The following is a 22,644-nucleotide window of genomic DNA, read 5'->3' as shown; positions in this document are numbered from 1 at the left end:
GGTCATGTGACTAGGTGGGCGTGGCTAGCTGGTCAGAGTCATTTCTGGAAGGTCCTCGCACTTATGACCCGACTCATTTGTTTGCTTTTAACACTGATTAGCTGTAGGACGGCCCTTGGAAGCCCCGCGGCAAGAGTTTAAACAGTTTTTTTCCCTCTAGTCATCAGCTGGGACTCAGGAGGCAGCAATAGATTGGGGGTGGGACCAAATAAAAGGTTAGAATAACATGGGGGCGGGGGGGGTGGGAGGGCGGGGGGGAGAACAGGTTTGGTGACGTCATATCGTCACCGCTACCGGCTCAGCCGAACCGGACCGAACTGGGAGGAATCCACCACTGGGCCACACCAGGGGTGGGTTCTACTTACCTTATTACTGGTTCACAGTGGAAGCGCGCATGCGCAGATCACTTATGATGATGCCATGGCAGGTGGGCGGAGCCTCCTGCCAGTTTTACTACCAGTTCTATAGAACTGGACAGAACTGGGAGCAACCCACCACTGGACCACACAGCTAGGACATTGATAGAAAATTAGTGTGATCATCCTTTTTTGTTGAAGTTTGGGAGGGTTGCACATTTTACTAGTCTATTAACCATGTATTATGTTCATACCAATGAATTAAACTTATTGCCTTTTAGATTTGGTTTACAATTCCTATAAACCTTAGCTATCTATTGATATGGGCTTTTATATAAACTTTCTCCAAACACCAAGACAAAAAGATATCCAAAGATGCTTCTTGAAACTTAGCTGACCAAAAACTCTGGTTCACAACAAACTTTTAGATTTTACAATGGAGAATTCTTACCTGAGGTCAGGGGTGGGTAAGCATGGTCCTTTTATGACTTGTGGACTTCAACTCCCAGAATTCCTGAGCCAGCCAAGAATTCTGGGCGTTGAAGTCCACAAGTCATAAAAGGGCCATGGTTACCCACCCGGACCTGAGGTGAATATTTGAGGAAGCCTTGTCAAATGTTTCAAAATCTGAGGAAGAAACACTTTGGCTAACTGAAGGCCTAAATAAACTTGCATTCTACAAAAACCAGCAGGTGTTTTCATTAATCCCTCCCAGCATTTTGCTTCTTGAAACTGCTTGTTCCACCCAATTTAGGACAGAGGCTGTACTGACTTCTCCTGGCTGAAAAACAGTTTTATTGTACTGGTGAACTCTCTCGTAAGGTTGCAGAATGGCTGGCTGATTGCTAATTTAATGTTGCCACCTACAGGAAGAACACTGTTATCTTATGAGATTGCTCCATAATTTGGAAATATACAACTTTTCAGTAAACTACAGGTGGATGCTGGGGTCACATCCTAAGAAGTAGGCAAAAATTATAATAAACAACTTACTGAAGTCAAAATTATGATTTTTAGCTAATATATTAAAGGGTGTTTTTTTTCTTGCTTTTTATTCACAATAAATTACAACTTGGTGTCAATATCTGGGTGGCTTTGGGAGCACACTTGCACTCTGCACATAAATCAGATCCAGAGAGGTAGAAAAATATGGTGAAGAAGAGCATATGGGATACTCAAATGCGCAACTTTACATATAAAATGTTATTTTGTTGGGTTTGACTTAGCATTCCAGCCGGTTGTGGTCTATTCAAAATTATTGATCTTCTATAGCAGAAATTATCAACCCACCTGTATGTTTAAAATAAATGTGCACATTTTTCAGACTTGAATATTTGCTTGAACTATTTTTTTCTCTTGTTAATATTGTCTAGCTAATGCAACCTATTACACATTATCATTGAAAACAAAGGGCATCTAACATTGTATCTCTTCCCAAAACATAAGACACACTTTATCTATTCCAGAAACTTGAGGCAAGAACAGTCCTTACCAAACAGAAGTGGGGATAGAATAGGGGTGAAACCAAATCCAGCTGGGTTTGTAAATCTCCCAAAATGTTACAGTAGTGAAGAGCTCATTACATGGATAATTTCTCTCTCTCTCTCTCTTACCTCTTCATCTGGAGGGAGGAAATTCCAAGGAGTCATCATTTCCAAAATTGAAAGGAAAAGCGATCAGAAGATAATAAAGGATTAGACAGAAAGAGAAAGGTCTATATTAGATGCTTATAGTTACAGCATCATCAAACTGAAGACATAAACAATTAGTAATGGGCAACCTGGAGCAGGAGGGAAAGTCAGGGACCCCTGTTTTCTGAGAAGGTAGAACCAAAATTACCAAACTGGGGAATTTAGAACTGGAAGAAAAGCTAATTGGGCAATCATTTCAACCAAGAAAAGGGCCTTTAACTTTGGCCCCTTAAACTGGCAAAGGACAAAATAATTGCCCCCCAAAGTTAGGGCCAACCATTCTGGTAACATCATTGCCCACTGGCTATACCCATAGCCCGCAGCACTATGTGAAGGTAATCTACAGTTTGATTCAAAGTCTAAAACTGGTGGAAACTTAGTGATTCATGTCCTAACCATTATTATTACTGTTGGTCACACCATCAGCCAGATGTTTAGATTGGATTTGGCATTTTTATATACCTATCAAATACTTCCCAAGGACCTGGGATAGATAGATGTTGTTGTTTGATGTGTTAAATATATCACTGCAGGATGTAAGCTGTTCCAAGTAAAGCTGCCTTTTGCAATTGGCTGATGGTGATTTTGTCAATGCCGATGGTATTCAAGTGGTGCTCCAGATATTTTGGAATTGCACCGAAGTATCAATTAATATTGATACTATTTTTGCTTTCTTTTGCCACAATTGTTAATATCTCTATTTTCAGGTCTTAATTACTTTGTGATTTTCTCCAGTTCTTTCTCTTCTGCTGTCAGGTACTGCCATGTCCACTGTCCAGATATTTTTCTCTTTCTTATTGACAGTTGTTAAGTCTCTAGGACATTACATGACAGGTGCTTGACTTTTTGAATTCTAAAGTCCCAGAACACTTTAGCTTCTTCATTTTCTATTACTTTTATATTTTGTGGTCTCATCAGTCCTTGCTTGCAGACAAACGGCATTTCTTGCAATTATTCCAAAGCAGGATTGTTACTACTGTGTCATGCTTTTTTTTTTGGTAGCCAGTCTATGTATCTTCTTGCAGCAGCTAACAAAGTGGTCAATTATTTCTTCAGCTTCTTTGCAGAGCAGTACTTGCTGTCTGTTGCTGTCTTCTCAATTCTGACTTTGTATGCATTTGTTCTTAAGGCTTGGCCTTGTGCAGCCAGAATTAACCCTTCTGTTTTTTTTTCCCCTTCAACTTTCTATAACACAACCCCTGTAACACTTTCCTGCTCTTAGCATGTGGCAGGGAGTCAGATGTCTTCTTGTAATCAATCCAAGCTACGTTCAAGTTGCTCTTCCTTCTCTTACAGTTTTCCAAAATAATTTTGTCATTTACGAACTGATCTTTTGTTCCCCTGCTGTTTGGGCAGTTTCCTTTCTGCTCAGGTGGAAAAAGCTTGTTTTCAACTAGATGCTGTCGGACTGCATCATCTACCATGCCAATTTGAAAGTTAGTTGGTTAGCAAGGTAATTGGCCTGTGGTTGCCGGGTACTGCCCCTTTTGTTGGACCTTTCATTATCAGGGAGGTTTTGCCAGATGTTAACCAATCTTCAATTTTACCTCCTTGCAGTATGTTGTTAAACTGCTTGAAAACGAGTGGGTGTAGATCAGTCAAATGTTTCAACCAAAAATCATGCAGTTCATCTTCACCTGGTATAACTAATTCTTGATCTTCCTTGTCCTTTTCTCCACCCTTTCTGCTGTTATTACAAGTTCTTTTTTTTTTAAATTTTACCCACCTCCTTTGTCCAAGCTGCATTCTTGTTGTATTTCTTTTGGCTGTCTCATAGCTGCATCCAGAACTACATTGTTTCCTCTTTATCGGGTGTTGACTTTATCGGGTGCAGACTCTGTATTGATGGATTGGTAGAAATATTTATGATTCCACCGAAATTGGGGATTCTGCATGTAGTGTGCAATTTGAGTTTTGCATCTGCCGATCTTCGTGACTATCGCAGTTATTTGCTGATTTATTATTTGCTTAATTTTCCTTGTTTCTAGGTGATAGTTCTTAATCAGGTGTTTTGGGGTTTGTTTGTTTGTTGTTCTTTATCTTCTTTTCATGGGTGTTTTTGTTATTATTATATTAATATAATAATATTATATAATAATAATCATTATTGTTGTTGTTTCAATTGGTTGCATAGTCAGCAAGATTTTATATTGGATTTGGTATTTTTATCCACCTATTGAGTCCTTCCCAAGGAACTTGAATAGGCAGTTGTTGTTTGATGTGTTAAAGGTATTGTCCCAAGATATAAACTGTTACAAATAACTGCAATTGACTGGTGGTGATTTTGTCAATGTTAATGGTGTTCAGGTGTGCTCCAGTTGCTTTTGGGTTGCACCCAAGGCACCTTTTACTATTGGTGCTATCTTTGCCTTCTTTTGCCACAACCATTCTACTTCTGTTTGCCATCGTCAATATACTTCTATTTTAATATTATCTCTTTTATTCATTAAACATGAAACTCAGTCAACTGAACATTTAAAAATGTATCACAAATACCACTGACTGGCGCTGATGGTTGATACGGGTTGCTGCCAGCATCTTAGGTATCACCAAGTAGCTTCTTAAAATGTACGATGTTCCGAGTAGCACAGTTTTTTGCAGTTCCGCTGGTGTTATTGCAGAAAACGGCAATTTCCTGATGTATTTTGTAAAATTCTTGGACATGGTACCATGTTTCAACCATAATTGCGTAGTTTCAATGGCCAAATTGCGATATTTCGTGATTTTTTCCAGTTCTTTTTCTTCGACTCTGGCGTCTCCTGGTACAGCAATATCAATAAATTGTACACTTCAGTTTTTGACAACTGTGATAGCTGGCGTGTTGTGTTCCAAATGATGATCCATCATCATCATCATCATTTATTCAAGCTATGTTAATATACAGGAGAGAGATATTGCACTCAGGGTGGGCCAAAGCATTTTTAAGTATGCACAACCCTGTGAGTCAGCACCATGCTCCACCTGACTCAAAAATATATTCAACTGAACCCAAAATTTTTCTACTTCTAGCAAAACTCCAATCCAAACTGAAATTTCTCTTTCCATACCAGTTTCTCTCTCCATTACAACAGAGGAGGAGTGATTCATATGCAGGGCTGCTCATCAAGATTTCCTCCCTTGCAATGGACAGAGAAGGTTACGCCTGGAAGGTTCAACAAATACACACTGACCTCATGTCAGCTTCTTTTTTGTTGCAGCTGCTGTTGCTCTGAATGAGTGCAAAAGAGATTAGATCTGCCTATTTCATTTGGTTGTCAGCTTTCTGGGTTGCAGCTTTCATCCTCAGTTTGCAGGAAAGGGATTAAAATCTCAGGATGGACACCACCTAGCCCAAACTACAAAAACAAAGTTTAAAGTCTCAGAAGTGAGACACTTGCCGTATTCCTGATTAGTAACATCAGATGAACTTGCCATCAGAAGCAGAAAGTGGCACAACTCCCTTAGGGCTGGAGACATCCCCTGAATCTCTTTTTGGCAATTCCCAAAACTGCCAAAAGTGGTCAGCATAATTTCTCATAGTTTTTTGAGATGGCACTCACAGAAAAAAAAAAACTATTAAACCATCTTAGGGCAATTCCAAAAAAGTAAACAAAAAGCCCCTATCTTCCCTAAAATCCAGAAGAGAAACAGAAAACCCTGACTTCCTTCATGTTCCATCCATTTTCATGTTCATCCTATCTATTTCCACCTTCTAAAACCTATTAACTGAGCCAGTGGTGGGATTCAATTTTTTTTTAACTACAGATTCTGTGGGCATGGCTTGGCGGGCATGGCATGGCATGGCTTGGTGGGTGTGGCTTAGTGGGCGTGGCAGAGGAAGGTTACTGTAAAATCTCCATTTCCTCTCCACTCCAGGGGAAGGTTACTGCAAAATCCCCATTTCCTCCCAATCAGCTGGAGCTTGGTAGGCAGAGAATAGATGGGGGCAGGGCCAGTCGGAGGTGGTATTTGCTGGTTCCCCGAACTACTCAAAATTTCCACTACCGGTTCTCCAGAACTGGTCAGAACCTGCTGAATACCACCTCTGAACTGGGCCCACCTTAAGACTTCCTTCTCCTGCCCAAATGCTATCACCATTCCAATAAAACTAGTATTATTCACCTGAAGGCAACTTCTTTTAAAGCTGGTTTCCACAATAAGGGATATTGTACTCATTACCTGTTGAAGCTACACAGCATGCCCTAATACAAGGCATAATACTACAGTCTCAAATTGGAAGGGGTAGATGAGGGGAGCCTTTACTTTTTAAAAACATAAGTTTACAATGCAAACTTGATAATGAATATCAGAACTGGTGGAGAAAAATCCACTCAGATTTAAGTATCATTGTATACTACTTTGCTATACACATATTTGCCTAACTGCTTTCTGTTAGAATGCTTAAAGACCTTCTTTAAAGTTTTGCTGTAGTTAAATTTATTTAAATAGAGTGAATTAGCCAATTGCACTAATTTAGATAATGAATCACATGTTTACTTGTTATCATCCTAGATCTGATTTAAGGCAGTCAAAGCTGTTCATAGCTGTTATACGCACACTTCAAGGTACATTTGCCACAGCTCATATGAAATAGAAATGGCAAATGACCTTTGCAATGTTAATTAAAAAAAGATGAAATGTCTGCTGTTGAGTTGCATTCATATGAATCAAATGTAATTAACAGTGAAATCCTCTACATGTCTCCTTGGAAGCTCTACTGGGTTCAATGGAAGTGACTCTCTCATAACTATAAACAGAATTGTGCCCAAATATTATTTCCCACATATTTGGAAACTCCTTAGAACCCCTTTCACTGTAAAAAAAATGAAGTTCTCTTGGGAGATATATTGGGTTAACCATTTTCCTTTGAAATAGACTCACTGTGCAGTGAGTTCATTGCTTACTCAAGAGTCAAATCTGCTAAAGTCAGTGGGGCTTATTCTCTATTAAGTATGCGTAGGATTATGTCCTAAACAGTAAAATATAAATGCAAAATGTCCTAATCCAATAGCTACGAGTGGTATAATAATTCAACATCATTTTCCATGTATAACACTGAAAAGCAGAAGCAAAACAAAGTATTGCTTAATACCTGAAATCAAATATTTCCTTTAGAAATGTGAAGGGCCTACTCAATCATCCTGTTTTTACAACACTTGATGTTTGTGAAGTACAGAAAAGAATACAGAAAAGATGCATCTTTCAGTAAAGGCTGTGAGCCAAGGACAAGTGAAATAAAACAGGAGGCCTGCTTTTGTCTTTTCAGAGTTGAGATTATGAGCTCCAAATACCCACCTTTCAGCCACCAGAGAATGTCAGTATACATCTTGTCCGAGACATCTGGAACAGAGATAAAGAAAATGGTTAGGAACTGCAGTGCAGCTGTGGCTGAATGAGAGAGTGGACTCAACTACTCACCCTTCCATTTATGCTCCTCATCCTGGTCAGATTTTGACCTTAAGAACTGGTTCAAAACCTGCTACATTTCCACCTCCCACCAGAACCTTGTGCTGATCCCTTCTCCTCTCTACCAAACCTTTCCTACTTGAAAGTTATTGGTTTAGCATTAAGAGCCTTGCCTTGGAACTAATCTGACCCTTAGCAAACAAAGGTTGTGTATTACTGAATGTATTCCTATTTATTTAAATGGAATGTGTCCCCATCATTCAATGGTCAAGGACATTTTCTGCACAGAGAAGGAAGGGCCCAAGCAAAAACGCTATTTTTCATTTTGCAATCAATGGGCTGAACACACATTCATGACTCTGAGCCAATCCTGTTCATTTTAATAGGCTTCTGCTTGCAAGCTAGATTTCTAAATGTCCCCTTCTACATTCAGTGTTTGGTGGCTTCCAGTGTTTATCACCCAAACTCAATAATAGCTATCATAAAGATTAATAAGATATAATACAAGGCAAGCCTTTTTTTGAGACCTAGGGCCACAACAAGCCTTTGAATAAGTAAAAGGGGTAAGTGGGGGTCAAGATAAAGAAGAGGAGAGGAAGACGCTATAAATTAAGTTGGATTTTATTCAAATTTACTTGATTATTGATATTAAATGAATACGTACACTTAATATGGAGAACCAGTTTAGTGTAGTGTTTAAGATGCTGGCCTAAAAACCAGGAGATTTGTGAGTTCTAGTTCCACCTTGATCATAAAGCTAGCTGGGTAACCTTAGGTCAGTCACTCTTTCTCAGCCCTGGCAATGGCAAACAACCTCTGAAAAATGTTGCAAAAAAAAAAAACCCTCCAGGAAGTCCACTAGAGCAGGGGTCTCCAACCTAGGTAAGTGGGAGTTGAAGTCCTCCAGGCTTAAAGTTGCCAAGGTTGGAGACTCCTGCACTAGATGTCAATACAAGGTTGATTCAGCCTTCCATCCTTCCGAGGTAGGTAAAATGAGGACCCGGATTGTGGGGGCAATAAGCTGACTTTGTATAAAAAAGAACACCGCTTTGGGGGGGGGCGAAAGCCCTACTAAGCAGGTATATACAAAAGTATGAAGGCTATTGCTTAACACATTGTAAGCCGCCCTGAGTCTCCGGAGAAGGGTGGCATATAAATTGAACCAATAAATAAATAAACACTGACTCAAAGGCACACACACAGGAAAAAAAACCAATTAATATGAAGAGCCAGGTTGGCATAGTAATTAAGGAACCAGGTAAAAAAAAAAAATGCAACTTATGAGTTGTAATTCTGTTTTAGGCATGAAGACAGTTTAGCAATGTGCAGAAATGAATAGATTGACAATTAAAGAAAGAGAGAAATTGGAATACTTTAAAATATGGGGCAATTTTACCATTGGTTAGAGAAGATATATATATAGGATAGATAAATGTATTAAATGAGGGAGAAATGTTACAATAAATGAAATGATAATATCAAGATATGATAAAGGTTGGAGGAGTGAGAAGACACAAAAGATGTACTCAGATGATACACTGAATGATTGATTATGTATTGTATGTTTGTTTGTCTATAAAATAAAAAAAAACTTTAAAAAAAAAAGACAGTTTAGCAATGGCAAAACTTTCCAAAAATATTACTAAAAATAAAAACCCTACAGGGACTAAATCCAGTGTTTCTCAAATTTGGCTAAGGAATTCTGGGAGTTGAGGTCCACATATCTTAAAATTGTCAAGTATGAGAAACACTGGACTAGTCAACACCAAATGAAGACAATAATAATATCTGCAAGAAAGAAGTGCTCTGGGACTTCAGAATTCAAAGAGACAAGCATTAGACTTAATAGACTTAACTATTTTTGATAAGAAAAACAAAAAAGTCTGGATAGTAGACATTTCAATATGGAGAGAGCAGAACAGATAACAAAAAAAACCTGGAGAATATCGCAAAGTATTAAGACCTGCAAATAGAAGTATAACAACTGTGGCAAAAGAAGGCAAAGTTAGTACCAATGTTAATAGGTGTGTTGAATGCAATCCCAAAACATCTGGAATACGACGAGCACTGTCAACATTGACAAAATCACAAAATCTACTGCAAAAGGCAGTACTTGGAAGAGATTTCATCCTGCAATGATACTTTTAACTCCATCAAACAACCTATCTGCCTATCCCAAGTCCTGGGAAGGACTCGATAAGCGGTCAGAAATGCTAAATCCAGTCTAAACATCTGGCTGACCGAATGCCTAACCGTAATATCAAAGCATTTTCACATTAAAATTAAAAAAAATTAAATTAGGTTTTAAGTGGCCAAGATTTTGAGGGGCTCCCTGCAACATTCCATTTCAGTTTCCATGATCTTGAATTAAAATCACCTTATAATCCTTAAAATTCAACCATTAAATGCCAATAGCAAGGAATAACAATCTGACTAAAATGAAAGTAGAGTTCCTTAATTATTTCCAGTGGCAGGACTGTTATATTTTTGGAGGAAAGGATTTGGTAAATATGGGGCCACTCCCGAAAGAGTTTCTTCCTGGTACTTTCAGCCCAGTATAATTTATTTATAGAGTTAAAGTGCTACAGTTTTAAAGCGCTTCCCTGGCTGGTTGTAAGCCTGGGCAGACTTGTATTGGTTCAGGCAGTCCTTTAGGTAAAAAAGGATCCCTAAATTTTGCCAGTCCTGATGCATCCTCTACTCTACCCATCTAGGTCTCACTGCAAGCCTCCTTTTGAAAGAAGGGCTCCAATTATATACTACTAAGAAGATCCGTTTTGGAGCTGAAATGTTTTTGCGTACTTTCCATTAACTGTATATATGGATCTGCTCACAGTCTGCACCAAGGAAATATGTGCAGCTTAGCTCAAAAGATTATGCATTTAATTGTTCACAAGAAATGCATTTTTGTGATTGCCTCTGTTTGCCTTTGACAGAGGAGAAGCTTTTCACTTATAAAAATTGGCTGCTTCCACAAAACTTACTTCTCCTGAGCAGCTGAATTAACTCAACCAACCAAATGCACTGGGTTTGCACGACACACAAAGTTTTTTTTTTTTTAAATGAATCAAAGTGATACTAAACAAGCTGAGCATGTTGAACAAATGAATCTGCTGAGGCTTTGCCTAACCTGATGAAGCTGTGCCCAACGGTACAATTTGCACACTTATAGCCTTAAACCTGTAAATCGGGGATGTGCAATTTCCATTGGCTCAAAGGTCAATGCCGGACTTTGCACAATTTGTCGATAGTCAGGTACTCCAAAGTGGCCTAGCCAGGACCTATAGTTCTCGTGATCTGGGGGACATGGATCCCTTATTATATTCTCCCCAAACTCAATTGTTTGCTGTGGGTAGCAAAAAAAAAAAGTAAAATAAATCCAGGTCAGGTTTTGAAACTGTGTTTTAAATCATTAATGAGTAATAGGGCCTTTCCCCTTTGCTGAGCTAAAGTGCTCTCAAGCCATCTTTGAACCAGAAATGATGCCAGCATGAAATGTGCCACAGCCCCATTGCTGATCCCTGTCCTGCCTCTGTTGCCTCTGTTTTAGCAGCTGCCAGTCTCCTGATTTTCTGCCAAGGTAATGGGTGTACAAAAGTAAAAGGTGAGAGATTTTACATACCTTGAGACAGTCGTTGAATACTTAAAATTATAAGTAAAATAATACTTTAATACCAGTACACTTAAAGGATGACTTAAACCTGTCTTATTCACGGGCAGGGAATGAGAGGAACATAATGTAATGAGAACATGTAAAATAAAAGAGAGAAAGAGATGCAGTCAAGGTACATTTGTGCTATGGTTAGGTATTAGTGGAGATATAGAAAGAGTCCTGGGTAAATCAGAGTGTGGGAAGAACACCCCAAAAGGACAGTGCCAGGAACCACTAAAGCAATGCCAAAAAACTAAAAGCAGCCCTTCCCCTTTAAGAAAATCAAAACCCCAAAGCTAAGGCACCAACTGAAAAGAAAACTCAGAACAGCCGCTTAGGCTAATTGAAAGTCTGGGCATGCTGCCAAAAAAACCATGAACAAAGTAACAGCCTGACCATGGAAACATTTAAGAGAGCAATAAAGATAAACAGGATTAAACTAAAAATAACCCAGAAAGGCACATTGAGGCACACTAGAACACCTCCTTCCTGCCTAGGACCAGGATTAACCCATTAACCCAGGAAAACAAAAATCCCAGGCAATCACTTCAGCTAGAGGCACATCAAAACCCATCAAACTGTAGGAGCTTCAAAGGAAAATCAAGTATAAAAAGGCATGGGCTTGCCTCCCCAATTTGCTAGCTAGCCAGGGACGCTTAAGCTGAGTCAGTACATCCTCTTGCCTTTCTGAATTAAAGGATTCTACTTTCTGGCAGCCTGCTTCAGTGTCAATTTCTTTTCAGTGCCGGTGACTGCGTCCCAGCTGGCGAATGAACCAAGGAAATTTCTTCCAACAAGAGAAACGATCCAACTGAGGCATGAAGACCCAATTAAACCATATCTATACAGGCCAGTCAACTGCCAACTGCCAAAAGTTCATTTAGTGACCATTCAAAGTTACACTGGCACTGAAAAAAGTACCTTTTTGACACTTATGACCATTACAGCATCCCCATGGTCATGTGATCAAAATTGAGATTCTTGGCAACTGACTCACGTTTATGACAATTGCGGGATCGCGGGGTCATGTGATCCCCTTTTGAGACCTTCTGACAAGCAAAGTCAATGGGGAATCCAGATTCATTTAACAACTGTGCTACTAACTCAACAACTGCAGTGATTCCCTTAATAACTGTGATAAGAAATGAGGCAAAACCCATTTAACAAATGTCTTACTTAGCAACAGAATTTTGGGGCTCAACTGTGGTTGTAAGTCAAGGACTACAACCACTTTCCCTTTTTTCCTTTTAAAATACAAATTTTAAATTGGTTTTAATTTATTGGGGTGTTTTAAATCGGTCTTCAGCCAAATTATTTAATTCGGTTTTATTTTGTTTTAATTTTTGTACTAATGTGTTTTTATCTTGTGGCTGTTCACCGCCCTGAGTCCTTCGGGAGTAGGGCAGTATACAAATCAAATAAAACAAACAAAACAAAACAAACAAACAGTACTCTGTCCAAATACTAATAAGGTCCAATCTTACTTAACTTTTTCGATATCAGACAAGATGAGCTAGATGACTGCCTCTAAACCAGATAAAGGTAAAGGTTCCCCTTGCACATATGTACTAGTCATTCCTGACTCTAGGGGGCGGTGCTCATCTCCGTTTCAAAGCCGAAGAGCCAGCACTGTCCGAAGACGTCTCCGTGGTCATATGGCCGGCATGACTGAAAACCAAAGGCGCACGGAACGCTGTTACCTTCCCACCAGAGGTGGTCCCTATTTTTTCTACTTGCATTTTTTACGTGCTTTCGAATTGCTAAGTTGGCAGAAGCTAGGACAAGTAACGGGAGCTCACCCCGTTACGCGGCACTAGGGATTCGAACCACTGAACTGCCGACCTTTCGATCGACAAGCCTAGCGTCTTAGCCACTGAGCCACGACGTCAGTAATAATCTTTTAATTATCATAGCTAATAATGCAACTATTTCGCTTTTGGCTAATCATCCACCTACCCCTTTGGTGGGCCATCCCCAAATTCTTCAGTCAAACATATTCTTTTAATTGTCTTTTAAGATTTCATTCAGGCGGGCATGTTTTTGACGTATTTTCCTCTACCGTTTGTGCCCATGAAATAGCAGCATGTGAGTTAGGAAACCAAAAATACTGAAATAACTTTGGATTGTTGTTTTTAAAAAAAATAAATTTATTGCCTGGATAAAAAGCATCAGTCGCTTCAGTGCCAAAAAGGGCTGCATGAGGTTCTTCTTTCTGTGCGCCCTGCCACTTCCTGCTGCCCCTCCCACACAAAATGCCCGGCTCCTTAATTATCACTTTGAAGCGGCCAAGATCTGGTGGAGAAAAAGTGAGCAACTGCCTGCCTGCCTGCCTTTTGCTGAGCCGCGGTCCTTGCAAAGATGCCATTGGGGTGCCACCTCTTGTCCACAAGCAGAACTGCAAGGAGAAACTATCAGAAAACCAGTTTCACTTTTTTCTTCAAAAGACCAGAATGGCCTCAGGAGAGATCAGCTGGATTCTGGCCTGGTTTTTTGAGCCAAACAGAGTGCTACTGAACAGGGCTCTATAGCTAAGCTGAGGACAAATCCATGGAGCCTCCTTCTGGCATAAGGACAACCCTTTAACTATTTCCAGAGAGATGTCCACACATACAACTACCGTACCTGTCTCTCAATATCCATCCGCAAGTAGGCAGTCCAGTGTGGTGGAATATAGTACATCAGGGGGTCTTTTTCCAAGGAGCAAAGAGGCAGCTCAGAGTGGAATCTTTGGCGTGAAGAGACCCACAGCGGGCCCTCCCTAACTTTTCACAGGATATATTGCACAGGATATATTGCACATATAATAGCACAGATTTGTGTTTTAGTCTGGCCTGATTCCTATCTTGGACATAAATTGTTTCAATTCCTACCCTCAAAACGACGCTATAGAGCACTGCACACCAGAACAACTAGACACAAGAACAGTTATTTTTCCCGAACGCCATCACTCTGCTACAACAAATAATTCCCTCAACACTGTCAAACTATTCACTAGGTCTGCATTACTATTAATCTTCTCATCGTTCCTATCACCCATCTCCTCCCACTTATGACTGTATGAGTGTAACCTTGTTGCTGGTATCCTTAAGATTTATATTGACTGTTTTCCTATGACTATCATTAAGTGTTGTACCGTATGATTCTTGACAAATGTATCTTTTCTTTTGTGTACTCCGAGAGCGTATGCACCAAGACAAATTCCTTGTGTGTCCAATCACATTTGGCCAAATAAAGAATTCGATTTGATTCGATTATATAGGCATGCAACAATAAAACCACTGTAGAGTAACTTCTTGTGTCATTCTTGTGCGAGAAAGAAAACCTCCATGCCACCCTTGCCATCCATGCCACTCTAATCCTGAACATCCCTGACCAGACAGTGAATCCCAAACGGAATAATAGAATAACAGAGTTGGAAGGGATCTTGGAGGTCTTCTAGTACAGGGGTCTCCAACCTTGGCAACTTTAAGACTTGTGGACTTCAACTCCCAGAATTCCTCAGCCAGCTGGCTGAGGAATTCTGGGAGTTGAAGTCCACAAATCAAGGTTGGAGGCCCCTATTCTAGTACAACCCTCTGTTCAGGCAAGAAACCCTATATCACTTCAGAAAAATCTCTTTTAAGACCATCTCTTCCTAAAAGCCTCCAGTGTTGGAGCACCCACATCATCTGTAGGCAAGTCGTTTCACTGAGTAATTGTTCTGTCAGGAAATTTCTCCTTAGTTCTAAGTTGGTTCAATAGTTCTAGGCTGGACAATCAAACAAAAGTTCACTTAAGCCTTTCTGCTGATTTTGATATCTAGACTGAAACAAGACTAAGCGTGTCTTTTGCTAAGAAATTGGTAAATAATGAAAATTCAATTAAAACTAAGGAAAATTCCCTCAAGATATGATACTTTTTTATACACACAATGTTTCCCCCAATTCTAAACCCATCACTCAAAGTCAACACCTGGACTCAAAAAAGGGCAAGGATTTCAAAACTCCACAGAGTGAGAAACCACATTTCCTCCCTAATGGACCCAGTACACTCTCTGGGGTAGACTGTGTTCATGCATGCCCTAAAAGAAAGACATGTTCTTCTATAAATGTAGCCGACTCTTTCTTTTAACTCGTGGCTATCTTTGACTGCTAAGCTGTTTTGCTGTTAAATAAACTCTACTTTTACTTCAAGTCATTGTCCTGTGCTCTTTGAAACCCAGCTCAGAATGAACCAGAATTTCTTCTAATACTTGGTTCCTGGCTCCTGACACCCAGGGATCCTTTAGTAGTACTTTCTCTCTTATCCCACCTCCAGATCTTGCACATGGGCAATTTAGGATATAGTCATATGCACGGGGAAGATAGCCTGAAATGATAGGCTCCACATCCACAAATGTGTAGCACTAATTAACCAATTGATGCTTCCCTGTTTATTTGGTCTTTGACCTGTTTTCCCACCTCTCAGCTATGGGGATCACCTGAATCCCAGGTGTTTTTTTCTTCTTTAAAATGGGCCGACTAGCCTATATTCTTGTCTTGATGCATGTAACCGAATTATAACAGAAAGAGTATACCTTTTAATTTTTAATTTTAATTTAATATTTAAATTTATATACCGCCCTTCTCCCGAAGGACTTGTCCTTATATAAGCTTGCCTGGCAGGGAATTTTCTTTCCTCCTTTTCACTCCTTGCTTTTTGTCCCTAAGGTACTTTATAGTTCTCACATTGCTCCCCATAGCCTAGCCCCATTTCTCAAACTCCAGCTCTTCAACAGTATTATCTGGTAGCTGCACTAATATGGATGACCACTCGATGGCAGGCATGAGACACAAAAACTTTCTTTGCTACCACCTAGTGGTCAATACATCACAGTTTCAAGGAACTATGAAAAAGTTCAGACTGATGGTACAATGAGAATGAAAAAAATAAATTAACATTGCAACACAAAGGTATCCAAAAGAGTTGTGCATGCTAACTGGAGAGAATTTCCACATTGGTGGTTAAGGTGGGCAGAGTAGGAACTGTAACCAAGGGAATTACCAATGATGGCTCTTACAATATAATGTTGCACATTAAAGCTACAGGAGTAGAAGTGCAGCATAGATTCATTACAAGGGAACCATAACTGCCTGCTCTGGGGAGCAGCAAGGCTTTCTGCTGCCTCTGGGACAGGAGGGTAAGCATAGTTTAAACTTCGATAACATACCCACAAAGAAAGCACTAAACCTGGCAACTGACTTCCCTCTCTGTAACTTGAGGAGGTCATCAGCCTCACTGTTGTAGATTGCACGTTCTGGTCCTTGGCCTCTACGCTGGGAAGCCAAGGAAGTAGGTGGTTTTTCTGAGCGCATTGTCACCACTGCCTTCTTTTTCCTTGGGACTGTAACACAGTCAGATGGGAAATCCGAGACTGCCTCTGACTCCATAGTTGGCTTGTCCAATAAATGTTCTTGAGCTGGCCCACTGAAGTGTCTCTCTCGCCAGTCTGGAGCTAGGTGGGCAGTGCAATGCTCCCTAGGTTCTGGAACTGAGAAACTTCTGTATGTCTCCATCCAGTCTGGGGCTGGTTGACTGGTGCACTTCTTCGACTGTGGAAACAGATGGCTGGTGTCTGCTTGAAGTAAAGACCACCAAGGTGATTGAGGTCCAAACTTCTCTAGACAGCGCGGAGGTAAGATTCCACAGGTCCTGGCAACCTTGGTGTGTGGCAAGTCTCTGATGTTTGTTTCTGCATCGGGCTGAAGAGAGCACTTCAAATCCTTGTCAATATTCACTGCAGCCAGCCAAGTGGTGTCAAGATTCTCTGGGTGAAATTCAGGTATGACCTTGGGTGTGGTTTCAGGCCTGCTGGTGAGCAAGTTCCTCTGAGGCAGGAGCTCAGCTCCTTGTGTGAAGAACTGCTTCTGGGTTGCTTCCAGTTGTTGATGCAGCATACACCTATACTCGGATTCACTCTCTGGATGGAAAGCAGGTTTACGGAGGAGTGCATTTTGGTCACTTGGTAGAGATTCAGGCCACAAGGGCTCCTGGTGAGTTGAGTAAGGTACTGCTTTCTTCTCCTGGTATCTTCTTACTTCTTTCTTTTGCCGTAGGGAGCCTTTGTGAATAGGGTAATGTTCTTTGATGTTCGTATTTGAGGTAGAAACTGGGATCCAGGAGAGTAACTCATCTCCAAGAGAAAGAACAGGTGTGAAGTCCTTGGCCTCCATCTCTTGGTGGAGCTGACAACGATACTCAGACTCGGTCTCTGGGTGGATGACAGGCCTTTTGGTTTCCTGGGTCAATTCCTGTCTTGTTTGGAGGTTCCTCCTCACATCAAGCTCCGTAGGTACAGCATGCTGGCACACTGGTTCAGTCCATGTTAGGAGAGAGTTCTTTCTCTTCTCAGCCTCTGAGGAGAGAGAAGTTCGGTGAAGTAACTCAGACCTTGGAGAGAGAGAATGTTTGCGGACTGTGTCCATCTCTTGATAGAATGGCCTCATATAATCTGATCCACGTTCTGCATCGAAAGCACACTTATAATTTGGTTTAATTTCTGAATAAGAAGACACGACGACAGTTGGCACTGGGGATGCTTTGGACCTAGCTTCTGCTCCAGGAAGTGGGGTTTGGGTTGTTCTAGTCCACATCTCTAATTGAGGGGTCTCCTTTTTTGAAAAGAAGGGGTCTTGGTAAATAGTTTCTGTTTGAATACATTTATCTTTTGGACTGGAAACATGTTTACCCATTAATTTCTTTGGGGTTCGGGATGTATATTGCTGTCCTTGTTCAGCCACTAACTGAGAAGTCATCTTAGATGTTTGAGTCCATGCATCCTTTAAGCGGTTAGCAGGTTTTTCAACGTATCGGGGAATTGGTGGGAGGGAGTCATTCCACACTGGGATGTATTTATTCTCCATTTCCGATTTCTCTGCAGTTGATGCAGATCGGAGTCTCTGGCACATCTCCTCTCTTTGTGAATTCAGGCTGTGCTTCATTGCTATAAGCATACGACTAGCTGTCATTTTAACCTGGCCAGGATGGATGGAGTATTTTCTACGAGATTCCATGACAGTTTGAGGAGATATGGTTCGGACTGCTGCCTTTCCTTGTTGTGGAAGGTTGGCTTCTCTTTGGGGTGAAGCATTCGGGTTAAATTGGCTCCCTCGCCTTGAGGAAGTACTCTGAGAGAAGTCACTTCCTCGATGGGGTGAGACATTTGGTGGGACCTCCATCCCTTTGTATGGTGAGGCACTCCTGGTGGCATTGTTTCCTTTCTGAGGAGGAATCTTCTGTGCTGGGTCATTTGGTTGCTGAAACGAAGAAATCTGGGAAACCTCACTCTCTCTCCGTGAAGAAGGGCTTGAAGAAGTGGGGATCAATCCTCTTGGAGAAGACAGCCTTTGGGCAGCCTCACTACCCTTCTGAAAATTAGCAGTACCCTGTGGGACTTCACTCCCTCTCCGTGAGGAGGAACCTGTGGGATAAGATCTTCGGGGAGCTTCATTTACCCTTCCTCTTTGAGGATAAACATTCTGGGGAATTGTGCCCTGGGAAGCTTCACTTCCTCTGTGGGGGGAGGTGCTCCGGTTGATGTCACTTCCTCTCTGGGGTGAAGCAGTTTTAGCCATCTCACTTCTTGGCGGAGAGAGAGGTGCCATTGGAGGGCTGCTCCTTCGACGGGACTGTGGACTAAGGATCCATTCCCGCTGAGGCGAAACTGTCCTTGGAGGTTCATTATCATGATGGGAATATGGGCTTTGATATGGATCATAAACTACTTTGACTGGAATAACGTAAGACATCTCCCTTGCCAGCTAGTCCAGTCTGGTTGGTGATCTTTTGTCGTTTGATATTATACATTGATCAATTTTCCTTGGATTCTCCTTCAATTTTACACTGACCTTATCCATCCAACAGTGGGCCATTTCTGCCTTTCATAAACCACTTGGTTCTTCTAATATGGCCCCTTTATTTCATCAGTTCTACACTAGCCCAGCAAGATCACAAAGCAATGATGTCATTCCCTTAAGACTATGACATCACCTACTCCACACCCACTGGAAACTTTCTACGAGATCACACAATTCTGCCACTTCTAATTTTCAATGTTTAACTTGGTTCATTTCTTCATTACGTACCCATCCATATTTTTAAAATACCCAAAGCGTCTTATAAATTGTAAGTGTTTAGAAATAAGATGCCATTACCATACAAGGTCCCACATCTGTGATAGGCCTTCTCTGAAGCTGTCCTCACCTTGCAGCACATATTGCCTCTTAAAATACCGAATGCCCCCAAATTCATAAATTGCTTCAGATTTGGCTATTTCATCAAGTGTTTCAGCCTAGTGGTGTGCAGGCTTTTAGATAGTTTGTCGTGCCTGTTTTATTATATGTACTTTTTTATCTTGTAAATTGCCTTGAGTCCATCAGAAATTGGCAGTATATAAATTTGTGAGAAATTCAAATAGGTGGTGAAATGTATAATTTAAAAAAACCCTAAAGCATAAGAAGCACAAAAAGGCACCACATGCTAATGGCTTTTTTAGTGACTATCTTGTACCGCAACTGTTCACAATTACAAGTGTGATGAAAAGTAACTTTGTGGCCTATCTTTGCGTTTATGACCTTTGAAATTCTGTAAAACGAAGGAAATTGAAGTAAGATCATATGCAGAGTCACAATTTCACTTATCGACTGCTTTGCTTAATGACCAAGTTGCTAGTCCCAATTGTGGTGGCTAAGCAAGGACTATCTGTATGGTGTATGATTTATTCTTGATCACTACGTACATTAACGTTTGGTTATTGTAATTGCTTTTACTGTATTTTTTGTTGAGAATCATTTGTCGAGATGGATGGCCATATAAATTGAATCTAAGAATGAACAAATTAAGGAATAACAAATTAACAGAGTTGGAAGGAACCTTGGAGGTCTTCTTAATAGCAGATATCGACCTTTGTAGAGAAACCAGCAAAGAAGTACCTAACATTGTTAAGTTTTAGCTGAAGAGCTCATGGAATAAAAAATAATGTCTTATGTCACATGATTGAATCCACATACCTACTGTAAATTGCACCACCTAGATAATCTTGGCTGATCTTAAGCTAAGCAGAACCTGGTTAGGATCAAGCTTGGATGGGAGGCTAGGATGTCAGATCTGTAGACCAGACTAAGGTGATGGAAAAACAACCAGAGAGAATGTAGCAGCAAATCTCTTTACTGACTGTTGCCAAGAAAATGACCCCAGGAGTTAGGATTAATTTATGAGGGTCTTTACTTAAAATCCACTTTCTAGCTATTCTTAGAACTTTGACTCCCCTGCAAAAGCTTTCTGAAATTGAAGACAACTTTTTAAAAGTTGAAAGCAAGCTACACTAGCTGCTAGTTTGCTTCCCAGTTCAATACAAAGTGCTGGGGATCTTTCATATCTTACACAACATGGAGCCCATTTATTTGAGAAACTGCCTCTCACTGGTTATGCTACCCATCTGGCAGGAGGCACATGTTACAGCAGAGGTGTCAAACTCAAGGCCCAGGGGCCAGATTTGGCCCATTGGGTGCTTAGATCCAGCCTGCAGGGCCGCCCTGTAAAGAGCAAAGGATCAGCCCGAGGTGCCTCTGCCAGAGAAAACGGGTTCCCAAGCTCCGTTTTCGGCTGGGACAGCCTCCTGCAACCTTCTGCCAGTGAAAACGGAGCTCGGGAGGGTTCGCTGACAGAGGGTTGCAGGAGGCCGTCCCAGCCGAAAACGGAGCTCGGGAGCCCATTTTTTTTGGCAGAGCACTTGGGCTACCACAGGCACCCCTGACACGAGTGACATCAAGTTGGCCATGTCCACCCTGGCCACGCCCCCACCCCCTCAAGGCCAAACACATAACTTAATGAGGTCCTCAATGAAATAGAGTTTGACACCCGTGTTATAGATTCCGTCTACTTATCTGATGGGACCCAGGAGTTGGCCCTGGCATTTACCCTTTGAAGCAACATTCCTCCCCAAGGTGAGAGTGGCCCTGATGATACTGACCTGCCAGAAGGTCCTCATAACCTGGTTTTGCCATTGGCCCTGGGGACCCCATGGAAATATCGAGCCCACAAAAATGGCTGTATTGTGTGTAAGATTGTGACTGCATTCTCTCATGTATTTCATTTGTAGTTTTTGTTTTCAACAGTTTTGCTGTAATAGTTTCAACTTTTTTGTTCTGCTATTTTAATTATGGGATCATAGAATATAGAATAATAGAGTTGGAAGGGACCTTAGAGGTCTTCTAGTCCAACCCTCTGCTCAAGCAGGATACTCTATACCATTTCAGATAAATGGTTCTCCACTTTTTTTTAAAGACCCCAGTGATGGAACACCCACAATTTCTGAAGGCAAGCTTTTCTATTGGTTGAATGCTCTTACCATTAGGAAATTTCTCCTTAGTACTAGGGTGCTTCACTCCTTGGTTAGTTTCCATCCATTGTTTCTTGTCTTACCTTTTGGTACTTTGGAAAATAGTTTTGACCCCCTCATCTTTGTAGGAGCCTCTCAAATATTGGAACACTGCTATCATGCCTCCCCTAGTCCTTCTTTTCATTAGACTAGACATACCCAATTCCTGTAACTGTTCTTCATGTTTTAGCCTCCAAGCCCCCAATCATTCTTGTTGCTCTTCTCTGCACTCTTTCCAGAGTCTCAACATCTGTTTTATATTGTGCTGACCGGAACTGGATGCAATAGTCTAAGTGTGGTCTTACCAAGGCTTTGTAAAATGGTATTGGAACTTCACCGCCTCTTGATTCTATCCCTCCATTTAGACCAACCTACACATGAGATGGGGAGCTTTATAAATTCAACCAATACATGTTTATAACCATCCTGGCAACTATGATCACCAAACAGCTTGATGAAACCCATCCAGGAAAGTTAGCACAGGGCTGGCATTCCAACTTAGGGAGACCCCTCCCAAATGTCAGGGATTTGGGCCTCCCAAGGCAACCTCTGGATGCTTGTTCAGGAATCCTACCTTCCCTGCATTGGCCCTGGAAAGAGAATTCAGGGCAGTTTCTCTTCAGCTGGCACTTTTGATGGATTTATAAAAGGGTGCTTAAACCATCTACTAGGAATGTTAATTGCACCAAAGGGGATCAAAGGGTCAAAGGGGCCAAGGTTCAAATCCCCACTGGACCATGAGGCTCATTTAAAAAAAAAATTCCATTCCATTCCATTCCATTCCTATTCCTATTCTATTCCATTCCTATTCCATTTCTATTCTATTCTATTCTATTCTATTCTATTCTATTCTATTCTATTCTATTCTATTCTATTCTATTCTATTCTATTCTATTCTATCCTTATCCTATTCTATTCTAATTCCTATTCCATTCCATTCCATTCCATTCCATTCCATTCCATTCTATCCCTATCCCTATCCTATTCTATTCTATTCTATTCTATTCTATTCTCTATTCTATTCTATTCTTCCCTATCCCTATTCCATTAGATGATCGTCCCACCACCAGGCAGCATATACATTTATCATCATGATCATCATCATCAGAGATCTGTTCATTTTGCCCAGCACCGGCCTACTTCAGGGTCGTTATGAGGATACCA

The 22,644-nt window shown here is 40.9% G+C and overlaps 2 protein-coding genes across 2 annotated transcripts in view; both read right to left on the bottom strand.

Moving 5' to 3' along the window:
* LOC117667572 (septin-4) overlaps window positions 1-1,977 on the bottom strand; it is a 69,333-nt gene extending 67,356 nt beyond the window's left edge. Inside the window, exon 1 of the mRNA XM_087883406.1 lies at window positions 1,849-1,977. The gene's annotated coding sequence lies outside the window, so the exon portion shown is untranslated. The remainder of the gene's footprint in view (window positions 1-1,848) is intronic.
* Window positions 1,784-19,061, bottom strand: LOC132712274 (uncharacterized). Its single transcript, XM_060693146.2, has 3 exons — window positions 16,273-19,061; window positions 7,322-7,366; window positions 1,784-1,977 (listed from the first exon to the last, which is right to left on the bottom strand). Exons 1-3 carry the CDS (start codon window positions 18,848-18,850, stop codon window positions 1,916-1,918), a joined length of 2,685 nt encoding a protein of 894 aa, XP_060549129.1. The 5' UTR covers window positions 18,851-19,061; the 3' UTR covers window positions 1,784-1,915.
* Window positions 19,062-22,644: the final 3,583 nt, after the last annotated feature.

Source organism: Pantherophis guttatus, chromosome 1 (assembly GCF_059756535.1).
Source record: "Pantherophis guttatus breed Tessera chromosome 1, ASM5975653v1, whole genome shotgun sequence".
Taxonomy (NCBI): Eukaryota; Metazoa; Chordata; class Lepidosauria; order Squamata; family Colubridae; genus Pantherophis; species Pantherophis guttatus.
Note: the sequence above shows the minus strand (reverse complement) of the source record. Positions and strands in the feature narration are given on the sequence as shown.